Source organism: Caenorhabditis remanei, chromosome II (genome assembly GCF_010183535.1).
Source record: "Caenorhabditis remanei strain PX506 chromosome II, whole genome shotgun sequence".
Lineage (NCBI taxonomy): Eukaryota > Metazoa > Nematoda > Chromadorea > Rhabditida > Rhabditidae > Caenorhabditis > Caenorhabditis remanei.
Window position 1 is genome coordinate 7,270,395 of NC_071329.1, and position 18,237 is coordinate 7,288,631.

General features: G+C 36.4%; 5 protein-coding genes across 5 annotated transcripts; 3 read left to right on the forward strand and 2 right to left on the reverse strand.

Annotated features, from left to right (window-relative positions):
• Positions 1–232: 232 nt before the first annotated feature.
• Positions 233–760, reverse strand: GCK72_005058 (uncharacterized protein; the record flags this gene model as incomplete). Its single annotated transcript, XM_053725011.1, has 2 exons — positions 233–514; positions 689–760. The coding sequence occupies 2 exons, from the start codon at positions 758–760 to the stop codon at positions 233–235; spliced, it is 354 nt and encodes a 117-aa protein (XP_053589205.1).
• A 1,465-nt stretch (positions 761–2,225) lies between these two features.
• On the forward strand, positions 2,226–2,753 carry GCK72_005059 (uncharacterized protein; the record flags this gene model as incomplete). Its single annotated transcript, XM_053725012.1, has 2 exons — positions 2,226–2,297; positions 2,472–2,753. 2 exons carry the CDS (start codon positions 2,226–2,228, stop codon positions 2,751–2,753), a joined length of 354 nt encoding a protein of 117 aa, XP_053589206.1.
• A 4,628-nt stretch (positions 2,754–7,381) lies between these two features.
• GCK72_005060 (uncharacterized protein) lies at positions 7,382–9,005 on the forward strand (the record flags this gene model as incomplete). Its single annotated transcript, XM_003117143.2, has 6 exons — positions 7,382–7,461; positions 7,513–7,956; positions 8,007–8,430; positions 8,543–8,611; positions 8,676–8,782; positions 8,834–9,005. 6 exons carry the CDS (start codon positions 7,382–7,384, stop codon positions 9,003–9,005), a joined length of 1,296 nt encoding a protein of 431 aa, XP_003117191.2.
• A 2,195-nt stretch (positions 9,006–11,200) lies between these two features.
• On the forward strand, positions 11,201–13,012 carry GCK72_005061 (uncharacterized protein; the record flags this gene model as incomplete). The annotated part of the gene is made up of 5 exons (XM_053725013.1): positions 11,201–11,259; positions 11,390–11,596; positions 11,654–11,963; positions 12,183–12,460; positions 12,664–13,012. 5 exons carry the CDS (start codon positions 11,201–11,203, stop codon positions 13,010–13,012), a joined length of 1,203 nt encoding a protein of 400 aa, XP_053589207.1.
• A 1,662-nt stretch (positions 13,013–14,674) lies between these two features.
• Positions 14,675–16,978, reverse strand: GCK72_005062 (uncharacterized protein; the record flags this gene model as incomplete). The annotated part of the gene is made up of 6 exons (XM_003116842.2): positions 14,675–14,791; positions 14,921–15,062; positions 15,116–15,738; positions 15,888–16,307; positions 16,359–16,414; positions 16,870–16,978. The coding sequence occupies 6 exons, from the start codon at positions 16,976–16,978 to the stop codon at positions 14,675–14,677; spliced, it is 1,467 nt and encodes a 488-aa protein (XP_003116890.2).
• Positions 16,979–18,237: the final 1,259 nt, after the last annotated feature.

Here is an 18,237-nt window from a genome sequence, read left to right on the forward strand (position 1 = left end):
AAAATACTTCAAAAACATCAGAAGCTCATCTCTAAATATAAAATGACATTCTCTCAAACACTGATGAACGTTTTAGACTTCAATCGAAATTTTCAGTTATTCAAAAGGGACGGAGCCTAAACTCAGATACTATTTTTCACTCAGGCGACCAAAGGTGTTATTCATGCAAAAGGACAAAAAGATGGAACCTGTGGGCGGATGGTCGAACCATTCACAGATATTCTTTCTGAACTTACATGAAAAAATCAGTGAAACTGGCCCCTTCGACATGCACAGTGATGAGTTGATCAGTAAGAGCATCTACGTCGATTATTGCGTCTTCTTGCAAATTCATCTCCAGTAGTTCCAGCATATCCTCTTCACAATTCACCCAATATCTTAGAAATTGGTTGACATCAGAGCAATCGAAAATTGTGGACTTTAACTCTATCCAACCGACATTTCTTATTGATTTCAGATCATTCAGAGTTATCCATTTACCATTGTTATACTTAGTGATATAGTATTTTAAGGCCTGAAAACGTTAGAAATTTGATAGATAAGAATAATAATTCAGGGGCACCTTTTGAGCTTACTCACAAAACCATTATAAACCCAAGTGCATCCAAATTCAAAAATAGGGATACGTGCGGTTTCACGCAGCGGAACAACAATTTCAACTGGTATGACAATACAATAAAACACTTACATTCGGATGCTTGAAATCTACTGGAATATCAGAATCAATTTTAAGTCGCTTCGACACCGGTATTTTGTCCATCAGTTCGGTTAACAGTGGAGTACTTAAACTGCCTCTCATAAATGAGAACCAGGTGCATTTCTCTGCTAATGGTAAGTTCAAGTAATGCATCATAGTGTCTGTGTTCAGTTGGTCTAAATAAAAATTCCAGCCCACTGAAGGACAAGAAAATAGGGCACTGATGCATTTAAACAAGTCAAGAACCGTGTTAGATGAAAAATATTCAATCCATAAAAATGTGTTATCTTCACTGTCGTATCTGAAACAAATTAATGCGTTTTATATACATAAAGTATTTTTCCTAACTTTCTTACGCACCTTTCACATAACTGAAGCATTCTCGAAACTGACTCTAACTGGTTTTCAGACTCCACCTTCCGAAAAAGAATACTTAAGCAGTTTTTCGATTGGGCCAACTCGTATTTTAAATATTGATCGCTCAAATGAACATTGAGTTTCTTCAGTTTGTATTTCGAAACTCTGAGAAAAGATTCCATACGATAAGAGCACATCGATAATTTTATTCTGTAAAAAATACGAGTTTTGTGTTTTTAGGAGACGAGGAACTACGAACTACAGTGTTCTTGAACTACGAACAGAAGAATGATAGTGAACAAATTTTGGATACCCTATAACTTACATTTCATTTGAGTTCATAAACTCAGTAACCAATTGAAACGGCACCAGTGGAAGTTTCAGAATGCAAAACGGTTTTTGTTTTGGAATAGATGTGTCAATGTTCCAAAAGCACATTCTGATAGCTTTATAAATATTCTGTAATGAACTTTTCACATTTTTCCAAACCATGACTAGAGAAGAAGGGCAGCAATTATTGATTCGTAACGTTGTGTGTGTGTGTGTGTGTCCTGTTTGCGTCCTACGCATCTGCCCTTTCTGCTGAGAGTTTGGGAGGCTAACAAAACCGTCCATAGGTATACTAATACTATCTCCTACCGTACGACATCCGACCATGACCATGAAGGGGGAAGGGTAAGAAATAAGTCTGATATGAAGAGTAATAGTGTATTAGAAATATCAGATATTAGAAACTCAATGTTCATTTGAGCGATCAATATTTAAAATACGAGTTGGCCCAATCGAAAAACTGCTTAAGTATTCTTTTTTTTGGAAGGTGGAGTCTGAAAACCAGTTAGAGTCAGTTTCGAGAATGCTTCAGTTATGTGAAAGGTGCGTAAGAAACGTTAGGAAAAATACTTTATGTATATAAAACGCATTAATTTGTTTCAGATACGACAGTGAAGATAACACATTTTTATGGATTGAATATTTTTCATCTAACACGGTTTTCGACTTGTATAAATGCATCAATGCACTATTTTCTTGTTCTTTAGTGGGATGGAATTTTTATTTAGACCAACTGAACACAGACACTATGATGCATTACTTGAACTTACCATTAGCAGAGAAATGCACCTGGTTCTCATTTATGAGAGGCAGTTTAAGTACTCCACTGTTAACCGAACTGATGGACAAAATACCGGTGTCGAAGCGACTTAAAATTGATTCTGATATTCCAGTAGATTTCAAGCATCCGAATGTAAGTGTTTTATTGTATTGTCATACCAGTTGAAATTGTTGTTCCGCTGCGTGAAACCGCACGTATCCCTATTTTTGAATTTGGATGCACTTGGGTTTATAATGGTTTTGTGAGTAAGCTCAAAAGGTGCCCCTGAATTATTATTCTTATCTATCAAATTTCTAACGTTTTCAGGCCTTAAAATACTATATCACTAAGTATAACAGTGGTAGATGGATAACTCTGAATGATCTGAAATCAATAAGAAATGTCGGTTGGATAGAGTTAAAGTCCACAATTTTCGATTGCTCTGATGTCAACCAATTTCTAAGATATTGGGTGAATTGTGAAGAGGATATGCTGGAACTACTGGAGATGAATTTGCAAGAAGACGCAATAATCGACGTAGATGCTCTTACTGATCAACTCATCACTGTGCATGTCGAAGGGGCCAGTTTCACTGATTTTTTCATGTAAGTTCAGAAAGAATATCTGTGAATGGTTCGACCATCCGCCCACAGGCTCCATCTTTTTGTCCTTTTGCATGAATAACACCTTTGGTCGCCTGAGTGAAAAATAGTATCTGAGTTTAGGCTCCGTCCCTTTTGAATAACTGAAAATTTCGATTGAAGTCTAAAACGTTCATCAGTGTTTGAGAGAATGTCATTTTATATTTAGAGATGAGCTTCTGATGTTTTTGAAGTATTTTTGTAGTTGACCTCAACATTGTAGCTTCTAGGCAATAACATTTCCTCGAAATTGAAGAATTTTTATCAACTTCAATCGATATTTTAAGTAGATCAAAAAGGGGTGGAGCCTAAATTCAGATACAATTTTTCACACATGTCCCAAAAAGGAAAATGTATGTTTTCGAGTTTCAGTCTTGGTAAAACAATCCACTTGGCTTTTTTTGTTGGCTACATCTTTACCCTTCTTAGCACTTTGAATTTTATGAAATCCTTTAAAACGATCATCTGTTACAGAAAAGCAAAGAATAACAAAAACAGGAAATTCGTACTAGGTCATTTGGAAATAGGTGAAGGCAACTCAGTCGGATTCTCTGCTTGGGAAGCTATCGGAAAGAGAACGCATGTTTTTGGAATTCTCGAGTTGCTCGAGAGGAAAAAGGAGTTGGAAGAAGAAACATCAATGATAGAGACACGAGAAAATCAGGCCGGTTTTTCTAATTTCTCAGAAGAAATGAGACAAAAAAATAATAAATATGAAGAACTACGGCGTTTGAAAATAAGTTTGAATGAACAAGACCACGCCGGATATCATTTTGAAATTTAAGATACTGGCTATCCAAAACAATTTATGCCTTGTATTAGGTTGGTGCATAAATTTCTTTCTTTTTTTGGACAATTTTTGTCATGAAATTTCTTGAAGGCTAATACCCCACATGAAAAGAAATATAGTTGATTAGTACCTATAAGTCATTGTGATTTTACCTGTGACTTGACGTCCGTCATCTGTCTAATCTCAGCCGCAGACACATCAAAACACATAAGGAACCCTTTTTCAGTACCATTCTTCGTCTCAGTTTTTTACTTAGAAAATGTTGATGAGAAAGGGTGATTTATTCAAATTTGAAACATGCAAGGAACGTTATGTTTGAAAAAATAATAAAGACATTTGAATTGATCAACGATAGTTTAGTGCCAGTCCCGGAAGAAAAGTGAGGATCAGCAATTTAGGGATGTGCGAGTATTTTCAATTTTTCTTTAACGCTAGCTAAGGAAATTGGTGGAAATGTTTAGTATGGAGTAGAATAGACATTGATGTATCTGAATCTACTTTGTTTGGAATGTTTGAGCACTTTCCCTCTTTTCTCTGGAAGCGCGAAGTCAATATCATCACAATCACGTGATTTTTAAGTTTGATGAAGCCTACAGCTCCTGTTTCTAAGTCAATCCACTAGATCTTTTGCACAATTTCAGAACAATGTATCTACTGTTGATTATTTGTAACAAAATAATTCAGACTTGTTTGGGATCGTTGAAAAGAGACCTAGACTCCACCCAGGTCTACTGCTCAAAATTACTCAAAATCGCAAATATCATAGCAAATACATCACCCAAGTTTCATCACTTAATTGAATGGTTTTTTCATAAATTTTATATGGCATAAGTTACTCATGTTACCCTCTAACATATACAAATAGTTTTGTATAAATGTTCTTTCAAATATTTATGTAATCTGATTGAACCCAGCTGGACTCTGATTTCTCGTTGCTCTCAATCGTGTGATCGTAACTTTTTTGTTTTTAACATTCCGACTAAAAACTAAAATGTGATAACAAGATAAAGTCTTGTTCTATAAACTGCATTTAATTTCTCGTAAACATTTTAGCATTTTAATATCAATGCGACTAGAATCAAAAAACTTTCCAAAATAGGCATTTGGTCGGCGACCGAAAAAGCCATCGTTTTCACGAGCGGACTGTCTTTGCACCAACTTGAAAAGTTACGTGATAGCCACTAAAGTGGTCATAAAAATGCAAAAAAGTTTGGGATGAAAAACAATATCACCGCTTAGAGATCGAGAACCAAAGTCACACCTTCAAAAAAGAAAGAAAATTATGCACCAACCTAATAGTAGTGGATAAAACAACTTTTTGGCCAAAGTTTAGGGCTCAAAACAAAATATTTATTTCTGTCAATTCCAAAGTTAGACTCAAAATCTTTTTGTTTTTTTGAACAAGTTGTTTTTTGACGAAAATGGTCAATATCTGAAAAATTGAAAATTTTGAATATATTGTTTTCCATCGTGACGAATTGCTGATTTCAACATGGGTGACACAAATATTTCAAAATCAAACGAAATTCGAGGCCTAAACTTCTGTTCGTATTTCTCTTTTTCAACCATATCGCTACTGTTATATGGAGAGCCCATTAAAAATCAACATTTTCTTCAACATCATTCTCGTTTTTCTTTAATGTTATCAAGTGTTTCGTTATTTATGTTTTCTATTAGAATAAAGTTTTAAAGATTTTTCCCTGTTTCTAAGGATCAAAAACCTTCTGTATTCCATTGTATTGATAATCTTTACGTACCTTACTCATCTTACTTTTAATCACTCAAATATTTAGAACATTCACCTCTCGAACATAGAAGATTTTTGAATGACTTACTATTACTTTTATTGTAGAGGATACTTATTTATAAAGATAAATTGTTTATACGCGACTGTTTTTAAAATTCACTGATTCTGGGTCTCTTCGCAGACATTCTTATAATACTCGTTGTACACTTGGAACTGTACACTGGACACTAAGGAAGGATCCCGTTGTACTCTAGGGAAGGTTGTACATTAGGGAAGGATCCCGAGTCGAGACAGATATGTGTGAAAAATGTCGGTGGCGGGAATTGGTGGGCAAGCAAACATCATGTTATCCTCCTCTTTTGTTACAAACCGACCAATTTTTTGTATTTCTGGGATGGTTTCGGGAAAAAGGGGAGAAACTTTTTACTTGTAGAACTTACAGAAATTTGAAGAAAAGGAGAATTCAAGAAAAAAACAGTACGAGATATTTCAAACACTCGCAAAATTCGTGCTTTCTGATATCCGACACGCCAGGCACCAGCATTAGTTTGGGATGAGTCCCTGTCCTACTGTATTTCTGTAGGACTGGTTTCCACTGGAATCCTTTACTCATATCTTCATGGTCGAGAAGATAGGATGCCGAGGCAGGTAGTAGCGTATCAATTAGCCTACCAGTCCGTCAGAACAGAAAGGGCAGATGCGTAAGACGCAAACGGAAGGAAAGCTATCAGACATAAAGCTATCAGAATGTGTTTTTGGAACATTGACACATCTATTCCAAAACACAAACCGTTTCTCATTATGAAACTTCCACTAGTGCCGTTTAAATTGGTTACTGAGTTTATGGACTCAAATGAAATGTAAGTTATAGGATATCCAAAATTTGTTCACTATCATTCTTCTGTTGGTTGTTCAAGAATACCGTAGTTAAATTTAGTTAGCAGTTCCTCGTCTTCTACAAAACACAAAACTAGTATTTTTACAGAATTCGATGTGCTCTTATCGTCTGGAATATTTTCTCAGTGTTTCGAAATACAAACTTAAAGAACTCCATGTTCATTTGAGTAACCAAAGTTTACTATACGACTTGGTCAAATCGAATAAAACTATCTTATGTATTTTTTTCCGGAAAGGAAAATCTGAAAAACAGTTGGAGTCAGTTTTGAAAATGCAGAAGTTATGTGAAAAGTTCGTAAGAAACGTTAGGAAAAATGCTTTATGTATATAAAACGCATTAATTTGTTTCAGATGCGACAGTGAAGATAACACAATTTTATGGATTGAATATTTTTCATCTAAAACGATTGTTTGATTATTCCCTCATTTCAGAGCTAACTGGAGTAAAACCATAGGCAGTGGCATTCTAAAGAAGAGATCGGACTTGGAAGGAGTTCTACGAAACAGTTGGCACCTGCAAAAATGAAGTTCTAAAATTCTGAATTTTAGACTTTTAGATGTGTTTTTTTTGCCGTGCCAAGTAACTAGCTTTGACTATATTTTGGCACGATCAGTAATACGGTTACACACTGTCACTAGATGTTTAGTATATTACGTTTCTAATATAGAAGGGCATAGCCACCTGTAACGAACAAATGACACATTGCATGCGAATGATCTCATTGCTCCTATTGTACCGATAGTTTAGAAGAGATAGAATTGTCTCTTGCTTGAAAAAAAAACACAGTTGATATCAATTAGTTCAGAACTCAAAAAAAGACAATTCTGGAAAACCTGCGATTAATGTTATTAGCAGAATACGGTTCATTTAACTGCGCTCTACCGAAATTTACTAATAAAAAGGAAAGAGCAAAGAGACACAGAGAAAAGTGGCTCAGTCTTTAGGGATTCCAGCACAGTCAGTCAAGCTGTAAGAGCAGAGACGTTCTTTCACTTTACCCAATTTAGACGGACCTTTTGAGACATGAGGCATACATCATTAGGCCCAGCTGTCTGGCAACATTAAACCAGCATATGTGCAGCCTACGCTTCAGAGTTTCCTCCTTTTTTCTTCTCTCGAGAAGCACATTTCATCGATTTTCTCCTGTTCCTCGTTTCAAGTATGTCAGCTGAGAAGAATTGGAATAACTTATCTGTAAAATTGAAATGCCGATGTCTAATGAATTTGAATTTTAAAACAAGGTAATTGAAATACTTTCTAATATTCTTCATAACCCTCTGCATTTTTTTCAGATATCGTTTCCGCAGAACATCAAAAAGCGAAATGTCAATAATTGATGGTTTACCGATCAGTTTTGAAAGTGTCACTGTAATAAATGAGGATCTGAATCCATGCACTTCAGTGGTAATTGTTCAAGACAAGAACAGTAAGTTCACTATTACATCTCGGCAATTGTATTTCAAACAAGACACGATTCTACCTCTTTTGAATTATATTCTCGAGAAGGGACACGTGGAACAGTTTGTTGTGAGAAGTTCTGAAAAAGATGAAGTGTTTTCAGATGGTCCCAATCTAGAAGATAGTGTAGCCATGAAATGGGAATTGAGCCGATTCTTGAGAGAAATGAAACAGACACTTCATGTGATGGAAGAAGCATCAAAACCGAAAACCAATTGGAGTGATCTACCCTCGGAATTGAAAATGGAGTGTATTGATTATATGACGTTAATGGAAAGGTGAGAGGTTTCCAATACTCATTTCATCCCTTCAACTTCCTTTTTTTCAGATGGAACCTTCGACAAACCGCTCATGTTGAGAGAGATCTTGTTAATTCTCGAAAAATATTCGCTGAAACTGTAATTGTGGATGATAAGTTCTTCAGTTTCACGACTAAATCTGGAATCGGAAACTTCTTTATAAGTTATGGGTATGATCCCGATAAACTGAGAAGAACATGCCCATTCATACTCTTTGTATTTCAAAAATTGGCCGCTAATGTTTTGAAAATAGATGATGAAAACTGTCGTATGTTCAGCACACTAACGATTCCTCAGATGGAGACTGAATGTTTGGAACTCAACACAATCATCTTTTTTCATAACAGCTTTTTCGAACTGTACTGCTGGCTCAGCATGCTGAAGAAATGTGTCAATGTTGTACTTGTGGAAAGGGACGGAGCAGACTTGAATAAATTCCCAGACTTACCAGCGGTAAGTAGAAACATTTAGTCAAACATTCCACACGGCTAGACTTCACTTAACTTTGAAAATTTTCTCCTGAAAAAACAACTAATCATCTAATATTTCAATCATCATTTTTCAGGTTCTCAACGCGGAAACGATTCAATATATTGATGCCAAAAATATAGGAGTACTTGAAAGTTTCTTAAATGTTAGTTCGAAATGAGATTATCCACTTTTCAATGTAAAATTTATTTTATTTTTATTTTTTTCAGGCGTGGAGTAGACAACATCCAAAACTAAATAGCAATTTTCAAATGCGTTTAAAGTCTTTTGAAAGCATTGAGTCGCTGAAAAAAATGAATTCATGCATAGAATCACGGTGAGTTTCTCATTCAAGATGGTAAATGTATCGTATTCCTTTTCATTGCAGAGTCGGACAGAACGAGTGTTTCGATATGATTGTTTTAGATACAAATGATCCAGAAAAAGAAGTTTTTGTTGTTCAAAAGACTAAACAACGTGAAGTTTTCGTTTTTTTGCTTTCAGAGAATCAAGAACTGTCTACTGAATTTTTGGCATGGAAACAATTTGTCAAACACTGATTTTAATAATTGAATATTCAAACTAATAACTGGATATCATTTATTTCCCGTTTATCTACTTTTCATTAATATGTTTTTCATCATTTTCTGTTGCTAGGCATCTTTCGACAATTTATGAATTTCGCTGATAGAAATACACGAAAACAGAGAGCATTTTTCATTCATCAATACTTTTGACAACAGAATATGAACATAGTCAATCTTCAGAAGCGCCTTTCGTTAGCATTTGATTAAGTTAGTCTATGGAATCGACTGAATGATAATCAAACATGTTTATTTCTATTTAATCAAATGAATTTTATTCGAAGCTATTCATTCAGTTTGCTCAATTCAATGTAGTGTTGTGAACCAATTAAAACTCAGAGTTGGAGAGATGGTTTAGGGAGAGATAGAGAGTAGAGTTTGATCATAATATCATTGTCAAGTTCAGTTTGAATTCTTCAGTCAGGGACAAAAATTAACACTTGATTAGAAACGAGTCTATTTGAAACGGTTAAAAAAATATAACTTATTTTTTCTAATTAATCTAAACCATATTTTTAGTTCTTAATGGCATGTGTCCAACCCAGTTCCACCTAGTTCTGATTATTTCATGAAATTGAAAGCAATTTTTGAACTTTTCTTTTATACTCTCCAATATCAGTTAATACTGGAGAATATGAATCATGAAAAACTAAAGAATGTGGTCTCAATTCTTGTTAATTGGTGTGTAGGGAGGAAATACGGAGTTGACTATGTTGATATCTCTTTACTAGAAATTTCGATGACTTATATAGGAATCAGAAGCGATTCTATCATTTGATTTTTGTTGATGGTTGACTTTGGATAGTTTGAAAATAATTCGAAACGTTGAATCTGTTCATCTGAACAGAAAAGCAGAAATATTGAAAATGTACTGTAGATTAGAACTCATAAACACTTTGAACAGAATCACAGAATTTTTTCCATTTTTTTAATGACAAGATGATAAATATTTGGTGTTCTAACGCAACCCGCATGTCTGTCCCACCTCCGCAGGTTCATCCAACTGGTCCATCCTATTTTCACGTGTTCACAAGCAAACCGCCACGATTTTGAAATGGGTCATCGATGGTCCGTGCTTTCAATGGAAAAATAAAATCTAACGTGTCTACAGTGACTCTTGAGCCATCCAACATCCATTAGCGGTCAGGCATTTTTCACTGATCCACATATCCAGCGATGGTTCATCGCCAACTCATTTCATTGCTCTCCAAAAAATTTAAGTTACTATGAAAGTACAGTTTATTTATTGAAAAATATAAAATACAGCAGGAAAAATAACTTATAAAGCATTCTGGATTGGTTGACACTTTTGTAGAAGGCTTGTGGAGAATAGAAGAGCAGACCGAACTGATCCGATTCGTTTGCCCTCTAACAAGATTGATACTCCTGGGAGTGTGAGTCAAAAACAATATCTGGAAAACTGGCTCAGCCCCTTTTGATCTACAGAAAATAACGATCAAAATTTAATATTTTTTCAGTTTTTGTGATAACGACATTTTCTCTTAAGAATTGAGTTTCTAGCTTGTTTTGAAGCTTTTTTGCAGTGAGAGAGCCTGATTTCCAAATTTTGACATTTTGGCTAAAAATCACGTTATCTATAAAACGGTTCTGACTAAACAATACTTGGATATCAGATAAATTCTGCTAGAGCACCAATTTTTTGTATCTGGGATGGTTTTATTTAGGAAAGAGGGGAATAGGAGAATTCAAGAAAAAAGTTCCGAGATATTTCAAAGAGCTGAGAAATTCGCGCACACGCCAGGCACCAGAATTTGTTTCGGGTGAGTCCCCGTCCTACTGTATTGCTGTAGGACTGGTTTTCACTAGAATCCTTCACTCATATCAATATCTGCTAATCCTAATACACTATTACTCTTCATATAAATCTGATTTCTCACCCTTCCTGGTCATGGTCGGATGTCGTCTGGCAGGTAGTAGTATGTTTAACTGTAGACGGTTCTGTTAACTTACCAGACCCCCCAGCAGAAAGGACAGATGCGTAAGACGCAAACGATATGCACACAACGTTGTGAATCAATAATTGTTGCCTTTCTTCTCTAGTCATGGTTTGGAGAATTGTGAAAAGTTCATTACATAGAGTTCATAAAGCTATCAGAATGTGTTTTTGGAACACTGACACATCTATTCCAAAACACAAACCGTTTCTCATTATGAAACTTCCACTGGTGCCGTTTAAATTGGTTACTGAGTTTATGGACTCAAACGAAATGTAAGTTATAGGATATCCAAAATTTGTTCACTATTATTAGAGACTTCTGTTTGTAGTTCAAGAATACTGTAGTTCAATGTAGTTCCCAGTTCCTCGCCTCCTACAAAACACAAATCTTCTATTTTTACAGAATAAAGTTATCGATGTGCTCTTATCGTCTGGAATCTTTTCTCAGAATTTCGAAATACAAACTGAAGAAACTCACTGTTCATTTGAGCGACCAACGTTTAAGATACGATTTCGCTCAGTCGAATAACTTCTTATCTATTCTTTTCCGGAAGCAGAAGACTGAAAAACAGTTGGAGCCAGTTTCGAAAATGCAACAGTTATGGGAAAGGTTCGTCAGAAACGTTGAGATAATTTATGTTTATAAAACGCATTTGTTTTGTTTCAGATACGACGGTGAAGATAACACATTTTTAATGATTGAATATTTTTCATCTAACACGGTTTTCGACTTGTATAAATGCATCAATGCACTATTTTCTTGTTCTTTAGTGGGATGGAACTTTTGTTTAGACCAACTGAGCACTGAAACTATGATGCATTACTTGAACTTATCACTAGCAGAAAAATGCACCTGGTTCTCATTTATGAGAGGCAGTTTAAGTACTCCACTGTTAACCGAACTGATGGACAAAATACCGGTGTCGAAGCGACTTAAAATTGATTCAGATATTCCAATAGATTTTAAGCATTCGAATGTAAGTTTTTTGAAAGTGTCGCTCAGCTTCGTGAAGCGAAAACACATACAAAATCACTGTGTCTCGAAACATACCTTCATTTTCTCCGCTGTAAGCAACATACCGCACGCAATCCTATTTTTTAATTTGGATGCACTTCGGTTTATTATGGTTTTGTGAGTGAGCTCAAAAGCTGTCATGAATTATTCTTCTTATCTATCAAACTTTAAACGTTTTCAGGCCTTAAAATACCATGTCACTAGATATAACAATGGTAAATGGATAACTCTGAATGATCTGAAATCAATTAGAAATGTTGGTTGGATAGAGTTAAAGTCCACAATTTTCGATTGTAATGATGTCAACCAATTTTTGAATTATTGGGTGAATTGTGAAGAAGATATGCAGAAACTACTGGATTTAAATTTGAATGAAGGCACATTAATCGACGAAGATGTTCTTACTGATCAACTCATCACTGTGCATGTCGAAGGGGCCAGTTCTCCTAATTTTTTTATGTAAGTTCACAAACAGTAAGATTATTATCTTTGTTATCAAGATATTATCTGTTATCTGTGAGTGGTTCGATCATCTGCCATTTCACGAGTACTGTCAATTTTCACGTTATGGCTCTCATCTTTCGAATTCAATTTTGGAAAAACGGTGCCTTTTTTAACATTTTGAGTTTTACGAAATCCTGTGAAATGATAACTTGTTACAGAAAAGCAAAGAATCACAAACACAGGAAATTCGCACTTGGCCATTTGGAGATAGAGAACGATAACTTGGTCAGATTTTCTTCTTGGGAAGCTGTTGGAGATATCCATGTTTTTAGAATTCTCGAGTTGCTCGAGAGGAAAAAGGAGTTGGAAGAAGAAATATCGATGATAGAGAAAAGAGGAAATCAGGTCGATATTTCTGATTTCTCAGAAGAAATGAGACAAAATAATTATAAATATGAAGAACTACGGCGTTTGAAAATAAGTTTGATGAACAAGACCACGTCGGATTTCATTTTGAAATTTAAGATACTGGCTATCCAAATGTCTTGTTTGGGTATTGGTGGATAAAACAACTTTTTGGCCAAAGTTTAGGGCTCACTCGAAAACTAAAAAATGAGTTTCTGTCAACTTTAGAGATAGACTCAAAATCTTTTTATAATACTTTTTTCAATCTTTCTAAAAACATTTCTGATGTTGACATCAATTTTCTAGCTTTTCAGGATAACCAATTCTAATTTTTGAGATTCTTGAAGTACTAAGCAGTGTTGTCGGGAATTCCGACTTCCGGATAAGAGAATTTTCACTTCCCGACATCTCTGGTAAGAGATGACGAAATTTTTCACTCAAAACAGTATTACTGTGTTGTCTAATCAGAACTTAATTTTTCCGATACAGAGTGAATAACATGATTTTTAGATGAAAATGTAGAAGTTTTGGAGTCATTTTGAACATGTTGTTTTTTGACGGAAATGGTCAATATCTGAAAAATTCAAAATTTTGAATATATTGTTTTCCATCGTGACAAATGGCTGATTTCGACATGGGTGACACAAATATTTCAAAATCAAACGAAATTCGAGGCCGAAACTTTTATTCAGTGTGTTTTCTCGAGGCGATCTCGAGAAATTCCTCGATTAATTCCCCGATTAATTCCTCGATTAATTTCTCGAGAAATTCTCGCGAGAAATTTCTCGTAATGGCGTTTCTCGAGAAACTTTTTCTCGAGAACACACACTGCTTTTATTCGTACTTCTCCTTTTCAACCATTTCGATGCATTTATTTGGAGAGCCCATCAAAGAATCAACATTTTCTTCAACATCATCCTCCTTTTTCTTTAATGTTATCAAGTGTTTCGTTATTTATGTTTTTCTATTAGAATAAAGTTTTAAAGTTTTTCCCTGTTTCTATGGATCCTATTAAATCAGTTCAAAAATCTTCTGTATTTCATTGTTTTGAGACAATTTAATGTAATAATTTTAATGTTTTATGATTTTCCTCTAACTTACCTGCAAAAGACTGCAGAATAAATCGTTATTTACTGAAAAACTTGCAGTTTTGGTATTGCGGACATTCAATTGGATCATTCTGTCCCTTTGATCAAATTTTGAGGTTCTGGATCAAGTTCCAAAGATGATGAATGATTGAAGTCTGTTCCAGTTACAACTTTTTCTAATTCTGACAGAAAATGTTTCATTTCACAAGGCGGGAGGGAACAAATTGATAAAATAGAATAAGGCGATAAAAATTGGAGGTGAGAGAGATTGACAGTAAAGATAGCCTATAAAATAGAAATACATTATCACAGCGAGATGGTTTGGATGATGGTGGTCCATTGGATGCAATATAAAATTAATAATACAAAGTGAATTTCAATTGAAAAACTAAAGGTGTGTGGGGGACGGGTTTACAGGGTATGTTAGCATTGCTAGAAGAAAAGGGAATTTTTAAAATTTCAAAAGTTAAAATAGTAACAAGAAATGTTGGGTTTGGATTGGGGGGGGGGGGGGGGGGGCTCTGTGTGAAATCACCGGTCTAAATTGTATGCAAAAAGGGAAACTGAAAAAAAACAAAACAGGGGGAAATACAAAAAGAAATGGGTTAAAAGGAGGCTATAGGAAATGGAAATTTTACAATTTACACACAATGAAACGATAGAGTGCTGGTGTTGAATGGCACATGAGGTCATATGATTGGAGAGAAGGAGTGAATGAATCGGTGTCGTTGGCTCCTTATCGGAAGAAGTCATCTCCAAATGGATCAGCACGCGATGGAGCATGTTGCTGTTGTTGTTGAGTTGCAGCCATCTGAGCAGCAGAGCAAGTAGTTGACAGAGAGTTCAGAGAGGCCTGGAATCAAGAAAGATATACAAAGGGCTTTGAAGTGGGTTAGACTACAAAATCATTAAATGACACGTGGATTTAATCTAAAACTTATGCCACGTGTAAATCTTACTTGAATCTCTACTTGAAACGCACCTTTGGAGGATTCAGAATATGCTCGAATGGATTCTTTTTCGTTTCCTTCATTCCTTGTCCTCCAACCAATGCATCCATATCGACCAACTTCGTGAATGCCTCTTCCAATGATGTCACTTTCTTCTCGGTCCAGTTGTCAGCTCTGAATCTAGTTAATAGTTAGAAACTGTTCCCATTAACTTAATTTCGACTTACTTGTCTCCAAAGTTGGCAAATGTGCTGGCATGATGAAGTGACTGACCATTCGTGGATGGTGCCATATTCTCTTTCGTCGTTCCTGTTCCATTCCAATCGATTGTAGAACTTGTGAGAGCAGTGTTGACAGCAAATGGATCACGGAATTGAGAGTGAGCAGGGGCGGCAGCAGGGAGTGGTGGTGGGGGAGCTTGTTGGGTACCGAATGCCGAGGCGAATGGATTGGTATCAGAGAATCCATTTGATCCGAATGCAGGAGTACTGTGAGCATGATGCATTGCTGGCTGTTGTCCCCATGCATCGAATGAAGCTCCGGAGCTTGGCCAATTCTGATTCGTTGGTTGTTGTGCCATTTGAAGTTGTGACATATGAGGCAGCTGGACTCCGCCGAATGGTGCTTGGTTTCCAGACATGTTCGACACATTTCCTGACATGTTCATAGTTCCGTTCGACGTGGCAGTGGTGTTGAAACTGTCAGCGAATGGATCGCCGAATGGAGAAGCTCCGAATGCGTCACAATTCGTTGGCACTGTCGAAAGTTGTTGTACTCCTTGCTCGATTTGGTGAAGCTCCGATTCGAGGTCGAGAAGATCAGCGACAGCGACTCCGCCTTCCTTCTTGCTCTGGAACTTTACGGAGGTTAACCTTTTTAAAGCATTTCGAAGATGAGGATCTATTAACCAGTATCAGAAGTAATATTCCGAAAGTTTTTCTAGAATAGTTACACTTCTAATACAAGTATTGTTTGTTTCTATGCCTAATGAAAACTCACGCTAGTTTCGGCTCCTCCATCTTGAATCTGCTGCTGTTTCACTTGCTCGATATGCTTCTTCTTCATCTCGAACACGACTTGGAACATGTCTCTGATAGCCAACACCGCTTGATCGGCAGCTTGAGCGGTCTTGATTCCATAGAACTTGTACTTGCCTCCTGGCTCACCGTAGACAAGACCAAAAGCGCGGGCATCAGACGAATCTCTAGCGATGAAGGATATTCTCGAGACTGGGAAGTTGTGTAGAACAGCTCCGCTCTTCTCATCGAGAACTTTGATTCCATCAATATTGATTTGAAGACTGATGCGCGTCTTGTGAGCGCCGGCAGCCTTGATGATGCTTTTGGCGGTTTTCATGGCTTCCGCACACATCGCATCTCCTCGAGCCTTGTCAACGTCCTGCTCTCCGATCAGCTTTCCCTGAAAAATTCAGAGAAATTATAAATTATTTCCATTTATTAGATCACTCACCTTATAGGAAATTCCATTGTTCTGGAAGCGGAACGGATCAGACGATGCATTTGATGCTGAAAAGAGAAAGCATATTAATATTTTTGATGTGCATTGAACCGTACCCCGCGACTTTTTCTGTTTAAAAGATTTAGAAAACGAGCGGCCGAGTTGCGTCGTTTTTCTCATGATAGCAGTCAGTCAGGTAGTCAGAGGCAAAAATAACAAAACTAATAGATTGACTAATAACGAGAAGTACACGGAAGAAAGCGAGCTAGAAATCAATATAGAAATCACATTGCGGGAACGAGAGAGAGCGCGAAAAGATAAGAAAAGGGTGTGAGACGCAGGCATAACGAGTGTGTAAACTTTCTGCTTGGTGGATCATGATCACAAGTTTTTGGGAGGCTGGCAAGGCGACAGAGGGGAAGTAAACTTTGACCTCATCGGGAGCTGATAATAGATAACACAAAATGATAAGTTACACTTTTGGCGACTGGCGCAGAATGTTCGCTCCACCGAACTCACATACCTTTTTTGGTTCTCTTCAGCATTGCAAGTCTAGACTTTGGTGATGGCGGGTTCGGTTTTGCAGCTGTCGCATTGCTCGTTTCCACCGATATATCCGACTTTTGGGCCATTTTTCTCGAGAGAACCTGTAAAAAAGATAATTATATAATTAGATGAAGAGTGTTACAAAAAAGTTACAGCGTTTAGATTTGAGATAATGAACAAGAACAAAAAAAACTAAACCAAGAATATAACAAAGCATACGGAACGAAAGTGAGACCGATGATGAGAGAAGTGTGAGGTGCTGTGGTGGGATGTGAAAGAAAGAAAAAGGGTGAAATCATGATCAGCCCCCTTGGGGGCACATGATCGACCGGTTTTCATCTACTTACACGATCGGAATATATGAAAGAATACATATATATCAAATAAAAAATGGAGAAGGAGACGACGAAGAAAAAGTGCAACAGTCATTTTTCAAATCTCAAGGTGACATGGATGGCGTGTACTTGATATAATTTTTATGGACGACAGTGTCTGTTGATAGGGAGGCAGGCGAATAAGATAGACGACTGAATCCAGATAGATGACATTGAAAAATGGTAATTAGGATAGTCTTCGAGTAACTTCTATTTTGATGGGAGACACGTATAATGCACCATTTCAAGAAAAGTGGTGAAAAAGAATAGAAAGGAAAGTATTCAAGTACAGATTGAGCAGATTCAGATAAATTAAGGATGAATCCAACTCGAAGTACTTCAGGAATGATCCTCGAGACATGATTCTTATGTAATGATTCTAGGGATTTATTCGTAGAAATGGGAAGACGAAGCTATAAATTAATCCTCTTTCCCATTCCAGGACCACCGTAACTTCACACATCTCTTTACAAAAAAATAGTGCAGGACACTCTTTCGACCTTGAAAAAACAGAAAACCTGACTGTTCTCCGGTCCAAAATTTCCTGCGGTCAGGAGACCTCTCCATCTGAATCGGAATCAGCTGATAGTAATCTTTAGACAAATGAGAACGAAGAGTGTGATGTAGTTAGTTTTACGCGCAGAACTACCTTTGAGAAAATGAAAAGAATTTAACTGAATTATGAACTGTAACAACAATAATCTAGACGATCGAACCGAGACTACTAGAAGTCGTGGAGAGAATAAATGAAAACCGAAATCTGATAGACTTTTGTGTTAGTCATCGAAGTGATTCATTTCTGGTAACATAGAGTGTGAACGAGACGGAGAGGATGATGACTGTAGAGATATACATCATTTCGAAATCGAGAGGGGAGAAAGTCTTGAAATAGTCAGAAAGCTTCTGGAAAATCATGTTTAGATTTTCAACTATCTCTGAAATGACAAACTAAAATGAAATCACCGGCCAAA